This window comes from Pristis pectinata, chromosome 3, assembly GCF_009764475.1.
Source record: "Pristis pectinata isolate sPriPec2 chromosome 3, sPriPec2.1.pri, whole genome shotgun sequence".
Classification (NCBI taxonomy): domain Eukaryota; kingdom Metazoa; phylum Chordata; class Chondrichthyes; order Rhinopristiformes; family Pristidae; genus Pristis; species Pristis pectinata.
Genome location: NC_067407.1, coordinates 60,268,006 through 60,292,092, shown reverse-complemented (window position 1 = coordinate 60,292,092; position 24,087 = coordinate 60,268,006). Strand labels below are relative to the sequence as shown.

The following is a 24,087-nucleotide window of genomic DNA, read 5'->3' as shown; positions in this document are numbered from 1 at the left end:
CAACAACACCACCTGTTTTAGCATCATCTGCAAACTTACTAACCATGCCTTTTACGTTCACATCTAAATCGTTTACATAAATTACAAACAACAAAGGTCCCAGCACCGACCCCTGTGACACACCACTAGAAACAGACCTCTAGTCTGAGAAACAACCCTCAACCATCACCCTCTGCTTCCTACCACTGAGCCAATTGTGAATCCAATCTGCTATCTCCCCCTGGATCCCATAAGATCTAACTTTCCAGATGAGCCTGCCATGAGGGACCTGGTCAAAGTCCATATAGATAACATCCACTGCCCTACCTTCATCTACCCTCTTAGTTACCTCCTCAAAGAATCCAAGAGATTTGTCAGACACGACTTCCCATGCACAAAGCTGTGCTGACTGGACCGAATCAGAACCTGTCTCTCCAAATGTTGGTAGATCCTGTCCCTCAGAATCCCCTTCAGCAATTTACCCACCACCGATGTCAGACTCACTGGCCTGTAGTTTCCTAGCTTGTTTTTGCTACCCTTTTTAAACAATAGTACCACATTAGCCACTGTCCAGTCCTCTGGAACCTCACCTGTGGCCAGAGGTGAAGCAAAAATCTCTGCAAGGGCCTCTGCAATTTCTTCCCACAAGGTCCAAGAATGCACCAGGACAAGCCCTGATAATAATTGATGCGGTGTCAAATCTGATATGGGTCAATGTCTGGCATATGGAATTAGAACAGATATCAGTCATGATCTCAATAAATGGTGGACTAGGCTAGTAGGGTTAAATACACCTGCCCCTCTGTTCCTATGGTACCTAATTAGTTTGGAACTCAAGGCGACAAAACTGCTTAAAGATGTATTCAAACTCAATGTGTGATACAACACTTTATTTGTGTGCAGGTTGGGCATGTGTTGTTTGTAACTTGGGGCTGGTGCCTTGAGTCACAAACACCATTCTCCAACACTGTTCTCTTTCAACTTTGCCGGAAGAAGAAACTTTCTTGGGACATTGTAAATCACAGCTTAGCATGGGTCCAAATGTATTCAGAGGCTGCTCACACAGATTCATGTCAAAGTCGAACATGACTCATTCACTCTTCAGAATAGGCTTCCTTTCCTCATTACTGGAAGGAAAGAATAGCCCAAAAATCTAAATTAAACTGTAAAACCAAAGGAGAAGACAATGGAGCATTGGATCCAAGCAACAGACAGAGAGAGACAACTGATGGACTTGGTTTGTGTCAAAATACATCTGAAAGCAGGCAACTAATAAATTAAACTCAAATCCGAAGGATATTTACCCCAAACCTGCTGGGTAATGCACCCCAGAGCGTCAGTGAATGGTATTTCCTCCACTTCAAACACTTGCAACTGTAGCTTTAACAAGTGACATGCCAATAATTAACTGACATCATCAAATTTCATTGTAATTATGCTGGATTAATATTGTGAAATGTCAAGATACACTCCTATTTCAAATCAGAGCATTTTAACCATTGGATTCGGTGAGTGAGCTGTGTATTTCAGTTCTACATGCACTCATCTAGAAAAAGCAGTTGGTAAACCAATTCTGCATTATAATGTAACATAAATATTTGACTTAATGACAGTTGGTACAGCCATAAAATTGGTACCAAGAGCGTTTCACAGCAACTGATTCCAGTGACGTTCACTTGTTCCTGTCGTGGAAATTCTATAAAATTCTGAGCAAGTTAATGAAATGATAATTACAACAATGAGAAGAGTAATATCACTTTTGCTCTTCTATTTAATCTGGGGATGAACTTCAATTTGGTCTTGGACTTAAGCCAATATTTCAAGGTAGCCTTGAAGACTAAAACTGGTTTCTTAATCTTTTTTTGGAATGACACGACTCAAGAGAACAAGGCAAGTTTGAAATATTTGTTTCCTACTAATTCAGATAGAATAACATGTTAATGCAATTTTACAATTAATAAATTTAAAGCTTAAACTAAATAGAATCAAAAATGCAATTATGCATTAATTTTATCGAGAAGCATTAAATCATAAATTGCTTAAAGTACAAAAATATCCAAATTAATTTATTAGAGAGTGAAATAAAGTGTCACTGATTTGGTTACTTTTTCCACTCACCAAGTCCACATCAATTCAAACAAAAAGTTAGAAAGCATTTGAAGCACTGTGTACAGTTCTGGTCAGCACATTGCAGAAAGGATGAGGAGGCAAAAGACAGAGTGCAGAAGAGATTCACCAGAATGTTGCCTGGAATGGAGGGCTGCAGTTATAAAGAGAGATTGGATAGGCTGGGTTTATTCTCACTGTAATGTTGAAGGATGAGGGGTGACCTTATGGAGTTTTATATAATTATGAGGGGCATAGACAAGATAGGTAGTCACAGTTTTTTTCCCTAGGCAGGGGAGTCCAGAATAAGAGGTCACAGGTTTAAGGGAGAGGGGAGAAATTTAAAGGAGATCATTTTTCATGCAGAGGATGGTGGTTGTCTGGAACAAGCTGCCAGAAGAGGAGGTGGAGGGAGATACAATTACAACATTTAAAAGGGGCATTTGGACAGGTACCTGGATAGGAAAGGAACAGAGGGAAATGGGCCTAATGCAAGCAAATGGGATGACTGTAGCTAGGCAACACAATTGGCGTGGATGAGGTGGGCCAAAAGGGCTCATTTCTGTGCTGAAGGTATCTATGATTCTCTGATGAAAAGCTTGTGAAGAGTAGTCTTACCCCATCCCACACAAATTTCTCTCAAATTTCACTCTCAGGGTTTTCCACTTCTCAAGCTGGACTGTTCCTGCTGGGAATGAGTCCGGCTTGGTGAGTGGAGGAATGGCTGTCCAATTCAGGTGAGGGCAAAGAGAAAACGTAATCTGTTCAACTGCAAGGGAACTCCATGATTACATTACAAACCCCACGGGCTCCTGAGGAAGACCTTTGATATTCCTACATGTTGCACAACATCTTGTTACCAATTCTCATTACGTGGTGCAAGTCACAGTCTCAACATGTTGGCCTTGTTAATAAGAGTAAGATGTACCTGTATCCATGTCGCACTCATGCTCACAAGGGTCAATCAGGCGGCACCCACATAACTCCATAACCCAGGGCCCACTGCTGTTCTGCTGGTGGTACAGTAATACCTGGGCCGGATTCAGCCAGTCACTGGCAACAAGTTGACTTCCGTAAAGCAAGACAAATCTGCTACCTAGACAGAAAGAAGAACCAGATAATGATATCAACTTGTTATTGGCTTGAGGCTGTAATAAAAAATCTGCTTAAGTAATCAATCATACACCAGGGAATAACGTGATCTGAGTGGAAAAGAGAGAAACAACTTTTGGAAAGAAAGTTCAAGTTTATTGTCATGGGCATACATATCTGGGGACAAACTTCTACAGTTGTACAGTGGAAATCAGTCTGACTGGTTGCATCACAGCCTGGTATGGGAACTCCAATCCACAGGAACACAAGAGGCTACAGAGAGGGGTGGACTCAACCAGTTCCATCACGGGTACAGCTCTCCCCACTATCGAGGACATCTACAAGAGGCGATGTCTCAGGAAGGTGACATCCATTATTAAGGACCCCCACCATCCGGGCCATGCCCTCTTCTCATTGCTGCCATCAGGAAAGAGGCATAGGAACCTGAAGATTCACACCACAATGTTCAACAACAGCTTGAGAAACAAAGGACTGCAGATGCTGGAATCCAGGTGAAAATTATGATGATGCTGGAGGAACTCAGCAGGCCAGGCAGCATCCATGGAGAAGAGCAGGCAGTCACTGTTTCAGGTCAGGACCCTTCTTCAGGACTGAAGATCGGAAAAGGGGAAGCCCAATATTTCAGAGGGAAAAGCAGAGCAGTGATAGGTGGACAAAAGAGGGGTGGTGGGGTGGGCACAAGGTGGTGATAGGTAGATGCAGGTAAGAGATAGTGATAGACAGGTGCGGGGGAGGAGGGGAGGGCAGAACCCTCCTTCCCCACAACCTCCCCACACCCCCCACATGCTTCTTCTCTTCTTCCCTTTCCTAGCCTCTTTTGTTCTACCTTTTTTTTCTTCTTTCTCCTCACCTTTGACCCATCCCCTGGTGGAGCTGTTCTCCCTCCTCCCCTGCACCTGCCTATCACTATCTCTTATCTGCATCTACCTATCACCACCCTGTTCCCACCCTGTCTCCCCTCTTTTGTCCACCTATCACTGCTCTGCTTTTCCCTCTTATATACTGGGCTTCCCCTTTTCCTATCTTCAGTCCTGAAGGAGGGTCCTGACCCAAAACGTTGACCGCCTGCATTTCTCCATGGATGCTGCCTGGCCTGCTGAGTTCTTCGTGTTTTTCATTCTTCAACAACAGCTTCACAACTTCTTCCACACTGCCATCAGGTTCTTGAACTGACCTGTGAAAACCCTAATTCTACCTCGAACTATGTTTCCCTCAACTTGCACTGATGTCGTTATGCTTATTTTGTCATGCAAGTTATATATACTTTATGTTAATTTAAGTTTACGTAATTTGAGTGTCATGTTTGTGATGCACTGTGCTGCTGCTGTAAACAGCTAATTTTCATGGCATTTATACCCTGGGTATGTATACCCATGACAATGAACTTGAACTTGAAGTATAAAATAGAATAATCCGTAGTTAGATTTGTAGCAAAATTAGCTTAGCATTTTGTTCAACAGTGTGATTCGTAGGATGAGCGTTTGCCATATGAGAAGAGATTAAGCAGGCTGGCCCATGTTCTCTTGAGTTTAGAAGAATGAGAGGTGATCTCATTGAACTGCACACAATTCTTATGGGTCTTGACAGGGTAGATGTAGAGTTAACATTTCTGCAAACTGAGGTATCCAGAACCAGGAGTCACAATTTCAAAATAAGGGGTCATCCATTCAGGACAGAAAAGAAATTTCTTCATTTCGAGGTCAGCTAGACTTTAGAATTCCCCATCTTAAAGCCTTGTGGAGACTCAGTCACTGGCCATATTCAAGGCAAAGATTGCTAGACCTTGGAACTTGTGGGAATCAGGTGATATGGGTTAACGCAAGAAAGTGGCCTCAGGAATGAGGGGCCAAAGGAGCTACTCCTGCTTCTGTTTTGTCATGTTATCTTGCCCAGAATAAATCATCGGCAAATGAACCAGTTTACCCACAATGTCACCATTCTATTCAGCTCAAAGTTGAAGTTCCAGCCCCCTCACTGTAGCCAAGCTTCAGCAATTTCATGATCAACTCATAGTCAACCAACAATGACTAAAAAGTGACCAAAACATCCATCACAGCATGCTACAAGGTACCATATGATTCAATAATGTACTTACAAAGCTAGCTGTGACTGAAGGGACATGCTAAAGAAGTTGTTCATACAAACTCAAAGAGAATGTATGTTGTAATTTAACTATTTGTTCCTTATCTGAATTCCTGAGGTGTAGCTATCAATGAGATTCGCAAATCAACATGTAAGTAACAACCACGATTCCAAGTCTGGCTGCATTGTTAATAGCTTTTAAAAGTGGTAAACACCAGAATCGCTAGTGGAACAAAATATATTTACTGGTGGCGTAGTGCGCAGCTCCTGCGACCTTGGTTGAATTTTGATTGGTGCTGTCCGTGTGGAGTTTGCACATTCTCCCTGTGACCATGTGGGTTTCCTTTGAGTGCCCTGGTTTCCTCCCACATCCCAAAGACATTTGGATCAGTAGGTTAATTGGCCACTGTAAATTGTCCCTTGTGTGAATGGTAGAATCTGATGGGGAGTTGGTACAAAATGGCAGGAGAATAAAATGGGTTAGGATAGGTTTAGGGTAAAAATCGGTACTTGATACTTGGTTCAGATTTGAGCCAAAGGACTTACTTCTGCTCTGTACCTCTCTGACGCTTTGCAGAATGCTAACCTCAAACTCCTCTCCATCAAAAGATTCCTCATCAAAAGGTGAATGAAAATCAGATAAATGACATTTCTAAATGGATCATTTCAAGGATTTACAATGAATAAACAGTTTAATAATGGTAAAATCAAAGAGGGACGGAAGAGAGGGGTTGCATCAATCTAATTGGCATGAGTTTTCAAATTATTAAATAAGAGTTCAGGCAAACTTTAACATGCTGAAAAGAGAGAAATGATCTCCTGTATACATGGGTACAAATCCTCCAAGTGATCACTGGGTAGGATAAGTTCAGTTTGAAGTCATCTGGTGTCAGGGAGAACAATACATATGAGTGATATTTAAAGCTAAAGGCAGTTTGCAAGGGAACTGCAGACAGAAGTGATCACTTGTACAGACGGGGACAAGCTCCTCCCTGTGATCACCAAAATTGACTTCAGAGTCAAGGTTAGAGAGATAAGCACGTTGCAGTAACAGTTAATGGTCAAAGCTGCATAAGGTAATTAGAGAGCAGATGTCATATTTGTGTGCAATATTTAGTGTCATATAATCTTTGGTCATTTACTTCTAAGTAACTTCTGGGCTGTGTTTTATCCCACCCAGATTCAGTTTGAACTCAGACCCATCACAAATATTGTTTACTTGCACCTCTTTCACATCTGTACCTCATCCCATCTGCCACTGAATTTCTCACCCCATCCATATTTTATTCCCTCCTGGCTTCACTGTCATGGTACTAAATTAGCCACCTTATTGCTTCACTCTCAGGAAAATTCAGATGACCCAAAATTCTTACTTCAATAAACTCTCAGTTACCAGCATGCCTTTATACATTGACTTACAATGGCTTCCAGTCCTTACCTGCTTCAAATTTATAACACTCATTTTTAAGGCTTGCACGTCTAACTTCCTCCATCATCACTAATCACCCAACTCACTCCCAAGGCACCCCTTTTGTCTAACTATTGCTTCTGATTGCCTTATCACCCCTGCATAATCATTTTGCAGGCTTGGTTCCATACTCTAATATTCTATCTGAAACTTGTCCATCTCTCAACCCCTGGTTGAGCAACATGAAAACCCAACTTCAGAAGAGTACAATGTTTACAGTAATGGATGGGTAATCCAGTGGTCTGGCCCAGTGACCTGGAGATGTCTCAAATCCCAGCATGACTACTCAGAAATTTAGATTCAGTCAATTCAATATATCAGGTATAAAAATCCAGCATGAGATATGAAATAAAGGTCAGCAGGAACATAAGCTGTGTGGAAGGCACATGTGGAGAAAAAGATGGGGGGGGGGTCAAATTTTACGTTATCCACTTTGGTAGGAAGAACCAGAAAGCAGATATTACTTAATTCAGAAGGAAAGTGGGATTGCATGCGAGTCCACATCATGGTTCTGGGAACCTTCATGACTGCCAAATCCCCCTCCATCATTATTTCACTGATTAAATCGATACTATTGTGCCTGTTAGAGAAATCTGTGACTTTTGTGGATGGGGAGGAGAAGGAGAATATAAAACACCAGCTTTGAAAAGTGTACTCACAATAAGGGTGGAATGCAGGTACAGCAAGTGATTATGAAAGCAAATGCATTGTTGGCCTTTATTGTAAGAAGAATGGAGTGACATGGTATAGAAGCTTTTAATGTAACTGCAAAGGACTTTGTGGAGTCCATATCTGATGCACTGCATCGAATTTTGGTCTCCTTTGAAGAAGGATATACTTGTATGTGGAGGATATACTTGGATGTGGTGCAGAGAAAGTTCACGAGATTGCTTTTTGGGAAGGTGTGTCTTATGGTGAACAAAAGAGCAATAAAGGCCTTTACTCTCTATCTTAGGTGAGGGGGTATCTAACTGAAATCTATAAGGAACCTGGCAGGTTGGAATGTGAGAAGTTATTTCCCCTAATGGGTGAGCATAAAACCAAGGGCCTTAGTCTCTGCATGAAGGGTGACCACACATGATTGAGATGAGAAGGATTTTCATTTCTCAGAGGGCTATTAATTTTTGGAAGTCTCCACCCCAGAAGGTTGGGGATGCTGAGTCATTAAGTATATTTGAAGCTGAGCTGGAAATATTGTCAGACTACAGGAGAATCAAAGATTATCAGATTCAGGCAGAAAATGGAGTTGAGTCATAAAACAATTCAGCCATGATCTTAAGAGCCATAGAGTTATCGAGCATGCAAACAGGCCATTTGGCCCAATGGGTCCATGTCAGCCACCAGGTACGTTAATCCTATTTACAAGCCTGTAGCCTTCTTTTTGCCAGGGCTTTTCAGGAGGTCATCTAAATAGTTCTTAATTGTTGTGAGAATATTGATCTCGACTCTCCCCTCAGGCAGTGCATTCTATCTTTCAACTACAAAAATATTCTATCTCAGTCCCCTCTGAATCTCCTCTCTCTCACCTTAAACCTATGCCCTCTGGTTATAGACACCTCTGCTATGGGAAAGTGTTTCTCAACATTCATCTTATCCATGCCCATTATAATGTTATATAACTCAATCAAGTCTCTTCTCAGCCTTATCTGCTCCTAAGAAAACAAACCCAGCCTTTCTTCACAGCTGAAACACTTCGACCTTGGCAACATCCTGGTGAATCTCCCCTTCACCCTCTCTTGTACAATTATGTCCTTCGGACATTGTGGTGAACAGAACTGCACACAATACTCCAGCTGATTTTACATTTTATAAAATGGTATCATAACCTCCCTACTCTTGTATTCAATGCTCTGGTAAATAAATGAAAATTTCATATGGCTTGATCACTAACATCACGCAGTTCTGTGCATGAAGAGTCACATCCATTTGCCAAAAGATTTAGGTGTCCCAATGTGTCGTCTGCCTGTTGCTGAACTCCCTTTTAAAGGAATTTAAGGGCTTTCTTCCAAACATGGGAAGATGATCAATATTTTCTCTTGCCCTTGAGTGTGTTTGACAGAATGAGCAGAGATTACACAGAGAAATGGAAGCTGCTGGAAGAGGGAGGAAGAGGAGGGGAAGAGAGGCTCCTAGCAGCTGATCTTAACCCCACAAGCATTTCTCTCAGCTGAATTTCAGTGTCAATCACTGCAGTTTGCCCTTTACTCGAGTGACGTCCACACTTCACTCAGGAAGTCACGACTAAAATCTGGCGTAACTCCAACCACAGCAAAGGCCAAAAGCTTCACCACACCTATCTTTGAAGGGGAGTGTAGTTCTGAACCATTATGCCCCTGGCTCCTTCCACGCAGCTGCTGGAGGCATTAATTTCCGCCATTGCTGTAATGTTGTCCTCATCACCAACTCCACCTCCAAATAAAAAGGCAATACAAAATATGCTTCTCAAGTAAATTTATAAATTAAGTCAAGCTAAATTCCATATAGAGATAACAAATTTCTAATGACAAAGAAGGAGATCATTCTGTCAATCCAGTTATTGATAACTCATGGAGTGAGCCATCAATTTCATTCCCCCAATTATTTATCTGTAACCTATTCTCTCTCCCATGGCCAACTATTCTCTCCAATTCTCTTCAATCCACTTACACTGCAGGTTATTTACAGTAACAAATTAACCCACCAACTGGTGCATCCGTGCGATGTGGGAGGAAATCGGAGCATCAGAGGAAACGTTAGACACGGGTACAATTGTAACATGCAAAAGACGTTTCGACAGGTACATGGATAGGAAAAAGTTTGGAAGGATATGGGTCAAATGCAGGCAAATGGGACTAGCTCAGGAAGGCACCTTGGTGAGTATGGGCGAGTTGGGCCAAAGGGCCTATTTCCATGATGTGTAAGTCTATGACACTGAATTCAAAACCTGTGCACTCACAGGGAAAATGTGTACACAAACAGCACCAGAGATACTGTTCATAGTGGAATGTTCACAGCCTCTTACTTCTGCCATTTTGTCTCTTCCACCAAAACTTCCAATAAAGCATGAGAAAGCCTGAACACATACCTCGGCCATGGTCAACCACTACTGTTGCTGCCACAGCCTAACCTCAGCACAAGCAGCGGATATAATGCACCTCCGCCTGCAGGAGGCAAAAGTTAGACCTAGGCACTGCTGGGCACTCGATACATTAAGCCCTCTGGCTGATGCATGCAGTCATTAAGCTTTGGCTGCACCCAGCAAACAGCAGGCAGCATGAAGTTGTGCTGCAGACAAGAACAGCAATCTCCAGTCAAAGCAGCACAAACATCAAGTGCCTAGAAGCTGGATTTCCTGTGTGACGAGAGACCCCCACACTCCTGTGAGTTGCAAACTGATCCAGGACTCAGTGATGGCAGCACCAGGCCTGGATTTGATTTGAACGAAAAGGCCGAGATCAGTAAAGGGAGAGTCACGGTACACTTCCCATTACCCCTGTCATAGTTCAGAGCCTTCAATTGCCACCTCATTCCTGAACCCATGCGAGTTGTTCTCAAATCTTTTGCATTCAATTCTGATCATCCCATTGCAGGAAGGATGTGGAGACTTTGGAGAGGGCACAGAAGAGGTTTACCAGGATGCTGCCTGAATTAGAGGGTACGTTCTATGAGGAGAGGTTGCGCAAACTAGCGTTGTTTTCTCTGGAGTGGCAGAGGTTGAAGGGAGAACTGATAGAAGTTTATAAAATTATGAGTGACAAAGACAGAGCAGACAGATGGTATCTTTTTCCAAGAGTGGACATGTCTGATATTAGAGGGCATGCGCTTAAGGTGAGAGGGAATAAGTTCAAAGGAGATGTATGGGGCAGTTTTTTTTTTACACAGAGAATGATTGGTGCCTGGAATGCGCTTCCAGGGTTGATGGTGGAGGCAGATACAATAAAGTCATTTAAGAGGCTCTTAGATAGGCACATCAGTATGCAGAGAGTGGAGGGATATGGAGAGTTATGGACCATGTGCAGGTAGAGGGACTAGGTGTCATTAATTTAATTAGTTCAGCATAACATCATGGGCTGAAGAGCCTGTTCTTGTGCTGTAATATTCTATTTTCTATATAAGTGAACAGTAAAAGTCATTGGTTAGCCCAGCAGCTCTCATTTCATTGAGTCACATAGCATGGAAACAGGCTCTTCAGCCCCACAGAGTGTGCACCGACCATCAAACGCTCATTTACACTAATCCTAAATTAATCCCATACTTTTCCCCCCAGATTCTACCACTCACACACTGGGGACTATTTACAGCAGCCAGTTACCCTGTCAACCAGCCCACCATTTGGATGTAGGAGGAAACTAGAGCTGCTGGAAGAAACCAGAGCACCTGGTGGAAATCTATGCAGTCACAGGGAAAATGTGCAAACTCCAAACAGATCAGAATTGAAGCTGGGTTAAAGAGGTGGCTCGACCAGCTGCTCCATTGTGTTGGTAAAGTAAGTGCAGTGTACGACTTGTGACACTATTCAGTGCACAGCTGATGCTGAGAAATGGTTTACCATGCATGGAGACACTTTCCCGACAGGCACAACTTCACCCAGTAGCAATCCCTAGTATGATCTACCCCTGGCAAACATCACTGCCGTGTGCAACCTGCACATAAAAACTGTGCACAGATGAATCCAATTTCTCAGCTTCGATTTCTAGTGCTGCAAGTATGTCAACTGCATGACAGTTGTGTTTCCCAGCAAGCAACACTTTCCATAGAACCATGGAACTAGAGAACAATACAGCACAATACAGGCCCTTCGGCCCACCATATTGTGCCGCCCTTCAAACCACACCTAAGACTATCTAACCCCTTCCTCCCACATATCCCTCTATCTTAAATTCCTCCATATGCTTATCTAACAATCCCTTGAACTTGTCCAATGTATCAGCCTCCACCACCACCCCAGGCAGCGCATTCCACGCACCAACCACTCTCTGGGTGAAAAACCTCCCTCTGACATCTCCCTTGAACTTCCCACCCATTACCTTAAAGCCATGCCCTCTTGTTTTGAGCATTGGCGCCCTGGGAAAGAGGCACTGGCTGTCCACTCTATCTAATCCTCTCAATATCTTGTATACCTCTATCATGTCTCCCCTCATCCTCCTTCTCTCCAATGAGAACAGCCCTAGCTCCTTTAGTCTCTCCTCATAATCCATACTATAATCCAGGAAGCATCCTGGTAAATCTCCTCTGCACCCTTTCCAACCCCTCCACATCCTTCCTATAATGAGGCGACCAGAACTGGACACAGTACTCTAAGTGTGGCCTAACCAGAGTTTTGGAAAGCTGCATCATCACTTCGCGGCTCTTAAACTCTATCCTACGACTTATGAAAGCGAACATCCCATAAGCTTTTTTAACTACCCTATCTACCTGTGAGGCGACTTTCAGTGATCTGTGGATATGAACCCCCAGATCCCTCTGCTCCTCCGCACTGCCCAGAATCCTGCCATTTGCCTTGTACTCCGCCTTGGAGATTGTCCTTCCAAAGTGTACTACCTCATACTTCTCTGGATTGAACTCCATCTGCCACTTGTCAGCCCAGCTCTGCATCCTATCAATATCCCTCTGCCAGCTTCAACAGCCCTCCACACTATCCACAACACCACCAACCTTTGTGTCATCTGCAAACTTGCTAATCCAGCCTTCCACCCCCTCATCTAAGTCGTTAATAAATATCACAAAAATTAGAGGTCCCAGAACCGATCCTTGTGGGATACCACTAGTCACAGCCCTCCAATCCAAATGCACTGCCTCAACCACAACCCTCTGCTTTCTACAGGCAAGCCAATTCTGAATCCACACGGCCAAGCCTCCCTGGATCCCTTGGTCTCTGACCTTCTGAAGAAGCCTACCATGCGGAACCTTGTTAAGCGCCTTACTAAAATCCATGTAGACCACATCCACTGCACTACCCTCATCAACCTTCCTGGTCACTTCCTCAAAGAACCCTATCAGGCTTGTGAGGCAAGATCTTCCCTTCACAAAGCCATGCTGGCTGTCCCTAATCAGTTCATGATTCTCTAAATGCTCATATATCCTATCTCTTAGAATCCTTTCTAACAGCTTACCCACCACAGACGTAAGGCTCACTGGCCTGTAATTCCCTGGACTATCCCTACTACCTTTTTTGAATAAGGGGACAACATTCGCCACCCTCCAATCCTCCGGGAACATCCCCGTGGACAACAAGATCGTAGCCAACGGTTCAGCAATCTCCTCCCTCGCCTCACGAAGCAGCCTGGGGAATATTCCGTCAGGCCCCGGGGACTTATCTGTCCTAATATTTTCTAACAACTCCAACACATCCTCTCTCTTAATATCTACATACTCTAGAACATTACCCTTACCAACACTGTCCTAAACATCATCAAGACCCCTCTTCTTGGTGAACACTGAAGAGAAGTATTCATTGAGAACCTCACCCACTTCCACAGCTTCCAGGCACATCCTCCCACCTTTGTCTTTAATCGGACCTACCTTTACCCTAGCCATCCTTCTGCTCTCTACGTACCAGAAAAAAGCCTTGGGATTCTCCTTAACCCTACTCGCCAAAGCTTTTTCATGTCCCCTTCTCGCTTTCCTCAGCCCTTTCTTAGGTTCCTTCCTTGCTACTCTATATTCCTCACAGCCCTGTCCGATCTTTACTGCTTATACCTTATGTATGCTGCCTTCTTCTTCCTAACTAGTTGTTCCACCTCTCTCGTCACCCACGGTTCCTTCACCCTACCATTCCTTCTCTGCCTCACTGGGACAAATTTATCCCTAACATCCTGCAAAAGATCCCTGAACATTGACCACATCTCCACAGTACATTTCCCTTCAAAAATGTCCTCCCAATTTACACTCCCAAGTTCTCGCCTTATAGCCTCATAATTCGCCTTTCCCCAATTAAATATCTTCCCGTCCTCTTTGCTCCTGTACCTGTCCATGACAATTCTAAAGGTTATGGAACAATGGTCACTGTCCCCCAAATGCTCACCCACCGATAGATCTGTCACCGGTCCTGGTTCATTACCTAAAACTAGATCTAATATGGCATTCCCTCTAGTCGGCCTGTCAACATACTGTGTCAGGAATCCGTCCTGGACACAATTAACAAACTGTGCCCTGTCTAAACCCTTGGCACTAAGTAGGTGCCAATCAATATTTGGAAAATTGAAGTCTCCCATTATAATAACCTCGTTATTTTTGCATCTTTCTAAAAACTGCCTCCCAATCTGCTCCTTAGTATCCCTACTGCTACCGTGGGGCCTATAGAATACTCCCAGGAGGGTAACTGCCCCTTTCTTGTTCCTCCCTTCCATCCATATTGACTCTAGAGAGGATCCTTCTACATTATCTACCCTTTCTGCAGCTGTAGCAGTGTCCCTGACCAGTACCGCCACCCCTCCTCCTCTTCTCCCCCCCTCCCTATCCCTTTTAAAACACTGAAAACCAGGAATATTCAATATCCATTCCTGCCCTGATGTCAGCCATGTCTCTGTAATAGCCACAATATCATAGTCCCATGTACTTATCCAAGCTCTCAGTTCTTCTCCCTTATTCCTGATGCTTCTCGTATTTAAGTAAATGCATTTTAGCCCATCCACCTTACTACTCTTATCGCCTGTACTCTGCTTCTCCTTCCTCAAAGCCTCTCTACCTGTCAGATCTGACTTTTCCCCATCCCCTTCTTCCTCTGACCTACTCCTCCGGTTCCCTTCCCCCTCACAATCTAGTTTAAACCTTCCTGAACCACCCTAGGAAAAGTAGAAATAGTTAGGTGTCAGCTTTGGCTCAGTGGTGGTGTTCACACCTCTGAGTCAACGGTCACAGGCGAAGCCTTGCTCCTGAGAGCTGACTATATAACATATGTTGTCGCTGTGAGATTGCTGAAATTTCACAGGCACTAGAATTCTTTAGCATTGTGCAATGTTTCTATACATTGTGCAGGTGAATTTCACTGTTTTTTTTGTGAATAAATGGTGCATATGTTGTAAAACTGCATAACTTGCACAGCCCACACAATTATACTTGGCATTTCCATAATTCCAAGTACTGGAAACTGAGGTTGGCAGATGTTGTCTGCAAGACATTACTGCACTGGCTTTTGCGGGATGCTTAACACAAACAGTACTCACAGTTGACATCCGTCCTTGTGCAATGCTAATTCTGAATATCCCCAGTGGAATATTCCATCTGGGTAGCATGGAACCATTGTGTGTTTGTAGGGCAGTGCTTGATTCACAGAAGCTCCCTTTCACAGGGTGTGCCCATGACCCCCAAGGTCAACAGTGAGGAGCTCTGGGCCTGTATAGCCCATCTGCCAATAGCACCAACTTGCAATGGGTGGCAGATGTTTGGGACAGCTGGCTGGGATGCATGAGCAAGAGCATTGTTGCCAGTGGTTGGGGCCCAGATGTTATATTGCATCCCATGGCATTGGCATCTGCATGCCAGACTACAGTGCCTCCATCTCACTCTAGACAGTCATCACCTCCCTAATGGTTGCAAGCAGTAAGGAAATTTGGCATGTCTCTGATGACCCTCACTAATTTTTTACAGATGCACCATAGAAAGCATCCTATCCAGATGCATCACAGCTTGGTGTGACAACTACTCTGCCCAAGACCGCAAGAAATTACAGAGAGTTGTGAATGCAGTCCAGTCCATCATGGACTGGGACAGCTGGCTGGGACACCACCCCTCCACTGACTCTGTGTACACTTCCTGCTGCCTAGGGAAAGCAGCCAACATAATGAAGGACCTCTCCCACCCTGGTCATTCTCTCTTCTCCTCCCTCCCATTGGACAGAAGATACAAAAGCCCAAGAGCATGAACCACCAGACGCGAAGATAGCTTCGATCCCGCTGTTATCTGACTCTTGATCAGACCTCTCATACACTAAAAGATAAACTCTTAAACTCCCAATTGACCTCATTGTATTCCTTGCACCTTATTTGTCCACCTGCACTGCACCTTCTCTGTAACTGCAACGCTATATTCTGCATCCTGTTTTCTTTTTACAACCTCAATGTAATTACGTACGGAATGATCTGTCTGGATAGCACGCAGAGTAAAATCTTTTCACTGTATCTCAGTACATGTGACAATAATAAACCAATACCAATAAAGCATAGGTTTGATAGGACTAGATGGAGTTTTCACTGATGTACATAGACTCTGCATCCATGGAATTGAAACCTCATCCACCATCCACCGCACTGTAGGAGTGTTACTCCTTGATGCCATTAAGATGCCCACCTGGCAAGAACATGTTGTTAGCTGCACTGAGACGTTGAAGAAGGAGTCCTCATCTCTGTAGCGTCTCACACAGTTGTTCTGTCAGGAAATGCATGCCCATGTGCATACTCATCAAATCTACCTCATCGGAGTCATTCACAACACAAGTAAGGTATCATTTCACCCTTCATAGAGCTAGCACACCTAGTTGTCCAACCCTCTGTCTTGCCCCAAAGTGCCAAGCAACACAACACAATTTTTTCACTCTACATGCTTGTGATCAACTCTTTTAATAGAGTGACTGCCCTTCATATAAAGGAGCATTTGCCCAAATGTGGCATCAAGAAGCCCTGGTAAATCAATGGAAATCAGAGGAAAACACTGCTCAATTCATACCAACAAAGAGGAAGGTGGTTGAGATTGTTGAAGATCAGTCATCATAGTTTCAGGACATGGCTCCCAAAGTTGCTTGGGGCAATGTCCAAAACCCAACCACCCTCAACTGCTTCACCAATGACCTTCCTTCTATTATAAAGTCAGAAATAGAAATACTTGCGAATGATTGCACAATGCTGAATTTTCATGGAAACAGCCAGACTATGCAGCATTCAAGCATTGAATGATAACTCGCAAGCAAGTTTCTCAATGTAAAAATGCCAAGCAATAACAACTCCAACAAGAGAGTCAAACCACTTGGTAGTCAACTGTATTTTCGTCACAAAGTCATCATCAATATTCTAGGGTCACCAGTGTCCAGAAGCCTGGTTGGACCAGCCAAACAACTATTATGGCTTAACAGAAAGTCAATGACTATGCATTCTGCAGAGAATGACTCCTGGGCTCCCTTCAGCCTTCCCACCAGTTCTGAGGCACAATTCAACAATAAGTCATTGTGTGATAGAGTAAAACAGGCCTTTCAGCCCAATTGTCCATGCTGACCAAATGCCCATCCAAGCTAGAACCATTTGCCCATGTTTGGCCCATATCCTTCTAAACCTTTCTTATCCATGTACCCATCCAACTGTTTTTTAAGTATTCTCAACTTGCATGGATGAGCATAGATTCAATAACTCAAGAAGCTCAATGCCATCTAGATCAAAGTCTGACCAGCTTCCAGGCACAGTAGAATATCTTGCCAAGATTTATTTATCTTCCAAACCAAGCCCTCCCCCTTCTTGGGAGACATGGGCCCCACATATATGGGAATGTCACCAACTTCAAGTTCCCATTCAAGTCATGCACCACACTGGCTTTGAGGTATATTGCCAGAACTTTATCATTGCTGGGTCAAATTTCCTGCACTCCCGACCTCACAGCAGCGTGAGAGTTAAATGATGACAATGCAATGACAATGCAATGACATGGGTGGTTCTCCAGGATACTTTTGAATGAGGGTAAGTTATTGCCTTTGCCAATGATGCCAACATCCAATGAGTGAATGAAATATCTTACCACACCTTTAACACATGTTAGTCAAAAAATATTCAAACTAGCGTGATAATAATCACTTGCATTTATTTCCATATTCTCGAGAATTCTTGGTCAAAGAGTAACAAAACAGTCAAAGGGAGATCTTGCACTATAATTACTGCAACGTGCTTACTCCCATTAGCGAGCTGCCCTGTGTTCCTTTTAAGATATGTAAGCACCACACCAGTTATCAAAGTCATTGCAATAAACTCATCCAATTTAAATATGTTAAATGCTGCAGAGTCATATTATGTAAACACTTAGAAACAGTCATTCACAGGAAAGAGTCAATATGTGCACACAGTGGGAGATGTCTTACCTTGTTCAATGCCAGACAAATGTGTGGAAAAAAGGAACATTTTACTGCGAGCAGCATGACTGAAAGACTTTTGAATGTGTTTAAAATGTAAGTCAGGTTTCTTTATCCAGATGGGTGGTTTAATCGAATTTTTACTACTTTATTCCTTTTGATAAGACGGGGGACCAATTTTTCCATGCACATTAAATTTAAATGGCTATCTGGTTTGAAAAAAATATTTCCTGCTGGTTAAAGGAATGTGATGTGGAAGGTTTTTATTAGACTAAGCAGTTGGGGTCTCACAGCCAATCTGATGAAAAAAAAGCACAGTTGGATGCCTGCTCAACTTTGAGAAATGCATCTGCACAGTCATATACTTCGATTTATGAATACTACATGAGTATTCATAAAATTAAAACTGTCCTGTCCCAACCTGGACCTCACTTAACAGTTTACATCATTGTAAAACTGATATACAGTAAAATTCCAATAATCTGGCACCGTCTGTACTGCCAGACAAGCAGATTTTCCAGACTACTGGATGTTATATTATCCCAACACGTTTTTCATTCACTTTTACTTAGATGTTACACAGCTGAATAATAAATTATCCAGTGCAGTGGGAAAACACAATGGGACCAATGGAAACAGGGTCCTGATGTGTTTAAAGGGGGTGTGAAAAACAGGGCCCGGGAGTGTTTAAAGGCAGCGTCAAAAACCAGGACACGGAGTGTTTAAAGGCAGTGTGGGAAATCAAATTCAGTGAGCCAGATGCCAAACCATTGGGTTTTCCAAACAATCAAACACCAGATTACTGGAGTGTTACTGTATTATTTCCCTATTGGATAACAGCTCCCATCTAATTCCACGTCCTTATTGAATTGTCCTGCAAATACAGGTTATGGAATTCAAAATTGAGCAGAAAAGGAATTTTAAAAAACCCTTTAAAATGGCAGGTACATTTTTGAGTGTTAATTGAATTAGTGCTGCTATCAGTCATAGAGACCAACGTAGCGGTTAGCGTAACGCTATTACAGCGCTGGTGACCCTAGTTCAATTCCCGCCGCTATCTGTATGGAGTTTGTACGTTCTCCCCGTTTCTGTGTGGGTTTCCTCCGGGTGCTCCGGTTTCCTCCCACATTCCAAAGTCGTACGGGCTAGAAAGTTGTGGGCATGCTATGTTGCCGCTGGAAGCATGGCGACACTTGCAGGCTGCCCCCAGAACATTCTATGCGAAGATGCATTTCATTGTGTGTTTCAATGTACATGTGACTAATAAAGATATCTTCTCTTAAGAATCCAAACATCAGAGGGTGATTTTTTTCTGGTTTTAGAACCTGTAGTGTTAATGTCAAAAATTAGAAGTAAATATGACCGCAGCTGTCTTCTGTTGGGTGAGTGCATGCTGTTGTATTTCTGATTAAACACGAAATGCCTGCACAACAAATCAATGAGTATCTTTACTGAATAAAGACAGATCGATGTTCCAGCTGCTTGTAAATTCCAGCTGATTTCATTAGAATTGACAGCCAATAGCTAAGCAGTGAGATTGGGAAAATGACAGAGAAAAGGGAAGTAGCAATCAGAAAATGATGTCACTGCCAAATTGAGCATCTTGGGATATTTTTCCCCAGAGGTGCTGTATAAATGCAATTCGTTGTTACTTAATGAAAGAACGTCAGTTGACATAAAGGAATATTTTTAAGATACTGGGACACAAGGCAATAGTGTGTTTCAACAGTGAATGGGCAAAAGCTGCTACAGGGGACCAGACAGGTGGAAAATGCTGGGAAAACAGGGAAAAGAAGAAAGGAGAAGGGAGGGAAAATACAGCAGATTTGAAATTAAAATGTTAAAATGATTCCATTTTGTTTCACCAACTGTTCTCGTAAAACAAAATGTAACTCCCAAAATACCAATAACTTGTACCTTTCTCCAGATGCCCACTCACTTGAGTAGTATTCACTGCAACTTTTATTTGCATTTCTTCTTCAATTATGTTCTCTATTGTTTCTTTTATGTGGGTCAACAAGTGTTTAACTAGTCAAGTCCTGGCTGAGGGTGACAAATCAAAGTCCAGACAAAATGTGCAGGAAAATCTGTGCTGCCTGAGTTATTCACCCTGCTGCAGCTGAATCTTGAAAGACCTATCCCCATTGATTGAATCCATGTCCCTGAAGACCTTCAATTAACAAAAGTCCATCAATCTCAGATTTCAAATTACCAAATGATCTAGCATCAACTGCCAGTTACAGGTAAGTCCAATCACTAACACTCTTCATATCAAAAGTGCTTCTTTACAACACTGAAAGACCTGGCTCCAATTTTTGGGTTATACTCCTCACTCACCAAACAGCGGAAATAGTTTTCTCTCTATCTAACCTATCAATTATCCTACACGATGAAATCTTTGATCAAATCACGTCTTAAACTTCTAAATTCCAGGGAAAATAACCCAAGTTTGTCTAATCTCTACTTGTAATGTAGTTCTTGGAGTACTGGTTTCAGTCTAATAAGTCTACACTACTCTCCCTTCAAGGCAAATACATCCTGCCGAAAATATGGTGCCCAGTACTGCTCACTGCGCTCCAGGTGTGCTTGGTACAATATTCCCTCTGCCTCCTTGAATTATCATCCTCCAGATATAGCAGCCACCATTCCAGAAGCCTTTTTGATTATTTTCCATACATGTCCTTGATATTTTGATGACCAATGTACAGAAACCCAGAAGTCACTCTGAATCTCCACCGGTTTTAGATTTTTAATCACAAAGAAAGGACCCCATTCTATCCTTTTATCACCTAAAGAGGTTGACCCTACGCTGAAATTCAATTGTCCATTCACTCAATATTTCTTTTTAAATTCAGTGCTTCCATCAAAACTGGTTACAATGCTATCTATATCTGAAACACACCATCACCTCGGCTGCTTACAGATACAGTGATCGTTGCAATAGATGCAACAGCTATAGATCTACGGCAATAAAACTGAAGTATTTGCTTGTATATTGGGCCAGATCGTGTTCAGCTGCAATGAACGGTTCCGTAAGGAGTCGCTAGTTGGGTCCTTCCCATTGTCTATTGCATCTATCCGCTCCAAATATTTTCAATTTCATGGAAAATGTTTGACCAAGTAAGGAGCCATTTGGCCATCATGCATGTATTGATCAAAAAAGAGCCTTCCGGCCTAGGTCTGTAGCTCTGCGGGTCACAACTCTTTGAGTACACATCAAAGTACCGGTTAAATGTAATGAGAGGTTCTGCATCTACCACTCTTTCAGGCAGTGTGGTTTGGCCTCCTACCACCCTCTAGGTGAATGCTTATTTCTCACCTCTCCTTTAATCCCTTGACCAATTATTTTAAATCTAAGCCATTGGTTTTTGGCCCTTCTGCTGAAGAAAAGATGTCCTTATTTACTCTGTCTGGGTCCCCTCATAATTTTATAGCCCATTACATTTCCCCTCAGCCTCCTCTGTTCCAAAGGATACAACTCCAGCCTATTCAATCTTTCCAAATTCTTGCAACATCCTCGTGTATATCCCCTGCACACTTCTAGCTCAATCGCATCTTTACCATGATGTGATGACCACAACTAGAATATATAGTATTCAAGCTGTGGCTGAACTAGATTTTTGCAAAGTTCCATATAACCCCTTGCTCTTAGAGTTGTTAAAAGGATAGTGTGCTTTTAATTATTATTTTTAATTAATTATCTACTTGAGCAGTTTTAAATGTCTAAATGTCATTAGAAAGATACAGGGGACGAGGCCTCAGGACCAGCTCACTGTAGGTGGCTGGGTACTTTGGTGGTTAATTTGGGCACCAAACTGAGTCTGACCCAGAATCAAAGCCAAGTTAGAGACAGAGAGTCATTCAGCCCAGAAACAGGCCATTCGGCCCACTATGTCCACACTGCCCATTGTCCCTATCTACACAAATCCTATTTTCCAACATTATTTACGTAGCCAAATATGCTTTGGAGATTCGAGTACTTGTTAAGATGTTTCTTAAATGATGTGAGTATCTGCCTCCACTACTTCTTCAGAAAATACTTTCCAGATTCCAACCACCTTCAGCGTGAAACAATTCCTCCTCAGATCCCCTCTAAACCTTCTACCTCACACAAACTTATGCCTTCCCATGATGGGAAAAAAAAGATTATCATCTATCCTATCTGTCCCCCTCATAATTTTATATACCTTTATCAGTTCACCCCCCCAACCTCCTCTGCTCCAGGAAAAACAAACCCAGTCGAGCCAATCTCTCCTTATAACTGAAATACTCCAATCCAGGCAACATCCTGGGGAATTTCCTCTGCACCCTCTCCAGTGCAGTCGCATCCTTCGTTCAGTGTGGTGACAGAACTGCACACAACACTCCAGGTATTAGAAAAGCACACAACACTCCACATTGTTTTAAGGAGTACAGTATATGCTGAATTTTTTTTGACTTTCTTGAGTATCTTTTACTTGTAATTATTTATTCAAATATCTTGAAGATCTGAAGTGTTATTAGGAAAGCCAACATTTATTGACGCCCTTTTTTGCCCCCTGAGAAGGTGGTGGTGAGTGAGTTGCTAGGGCATTTAAGAATCAACCATGAGTTGGTTCTGGAGTCTCACACAGACAGACACACACACACAGACACAGACACACACACACGCACACACGCACGCACTCACGCACGCACACACAAGAAGGCAAATCTCCTTCTCTGAAAGACATTTGTGAACCAAATGGGTTTTTACAACAAACTGGTAGATTTTTTGTGACCATTGCTACAGATATTAATCAATGTTATGATAAATTTAAGGCTATTGATCTGAATTTTAAATTGTCAAGTCTCTGGATTGTTAGTTCCAGGCCTCTGGATTACCAGGCCAATAACTTAACTGCTCTGCCACCCAATCAATTACTAATTTCGTTCTGGAGAATGTTCGTCCAAGCTAAGCCCTATGTTGAGATTTTGCAGTTTACTGTTCATTTGAAAGGTTGGCAAAGTATATTCTTTAAAGTCATAATGGCAATTAGTGGGATGGGTGCTTCCCATCCACTGAAGTCCATGCTTTCTGATCAGCATCTTCCAAAGGGAACAGCAAATAAGTTAATTGCAAGAAAATCCATGCTGAACAACCCTCTGAGAGATTTCCGCTGCTTCAGCCTTTAAGTGATTCCAGCTGAGTCCGAGAGCCAATTTCTAATTGTTGTTTTGATTTATCCCAGTGGAGAATATCTTTGTCTGGCAACTTATTACCGAGGCTTTAACAAGTAGTGGCAGATTTTTTTTGCAAATAAATTATTTGACAGTTTCACTCTCAACCTTTTGGGTAATTGAAAACAAAGTGCTACTGAGAAGGAAAACGAAATCAGTGATTTTAACATATCCAGTTTCTATTTTGTCTTTGGACAACAGCAAACAATAATGTTATCTAGCCTCTGTCCTAACAAATCATGCTGTGTGCTCTACCATCAGGTTGTGATGCAAGCAGTAGAAAATCTTTCCCAATAAGTGTATACCTTTCCCCTTCCTGGACAAGAAGTCTCACGTAACACCATACTATAGAATCACTGCAAGTTGTTTTTTTCAACCAGAGACAACTCAGGAAGGGAGCAATCTCAGTGTTGATCTGAGGTATTGCTGCTTGTAGCCCAGTGTGGCAACAGTAAAGGGAGCAGGTATGGGGATGCGCAAACAATTTTAACTTTCAGGAGTCAATAACGTGTTTCCTGCAAGCCCCAGGTGTCAAACAGATGCTTCCTTGCATCACGTCGGTACCCTGTATCAGAGCATCGAGACACAAGAGAATGCAGGTACTGGAACCTGGAGCAACAAATAATCTACTGGAGGAACTCAGCAGGTCAACCAGCATCTGTGAGAGAAAAGGAATTGTCAACATTTGGGGTTGAAACCCTGCATCAGGAGCATCAAGCTGTTGTTGCGTGCAGCCAGTGAAGGCCAGTAGGGAAGAATGGCGTGGAGAACAAAGTAAGGGGCATCAGTGAAGGGTTAAGACAATGGTTGATAGTGAGGTGGAAGATTATCAGATCGCACTACTGATCCTTATTGCCTTAAAAAGTCTTCGAAAAAGATTAAAGAGCTTGCTCTTGCATAGAGGACTTCCCTGGCCGCGCATATCAGTTGGATATTTTCCTCACACAACATTTGATTGTAGAGTGCACTGATATACTGTCAGTTCACTTATAGGAGTTGGAAGGCAGAAAACTGGTGAGTATCTGATTGTAGCGTTTCTCCAAAGACCTTGAAGGACACTGGAAGTTTTAGATATCAAAGAACCCCTTTCAGGAACATGATGAGTTTTCATATC

At 42.7% G+C, this 24,087-nt stretch overlaps 1 protein-coding gene across 4 annotated transcripts in view; it reads right to left on the bottom strand.

Annotated features, from left to right (window-relative positions):
- The window catches only part of astn1 (astrotactin 1), a 1,815,355-nt gene that overhangs the window by 1,043,416 nt on the left and 747,852 nt on the right, over window positions 1-24,087 (bottom strand). For all 4 annotated transcript variants that reach the window (XM_052011000.1, XM_052011002.1, XM_052011001.1 and 1 more), the window contains exon 7: window positions 3,014-3,181. In XM_052011000.1, the coding sequence (XP_051866960.1) occupies window positions 3,014-3,181 (168 nt within the window). The remainder of the gene's footprint in view (window positions 1-3,013; window positions 3,182-24,087) is intronic.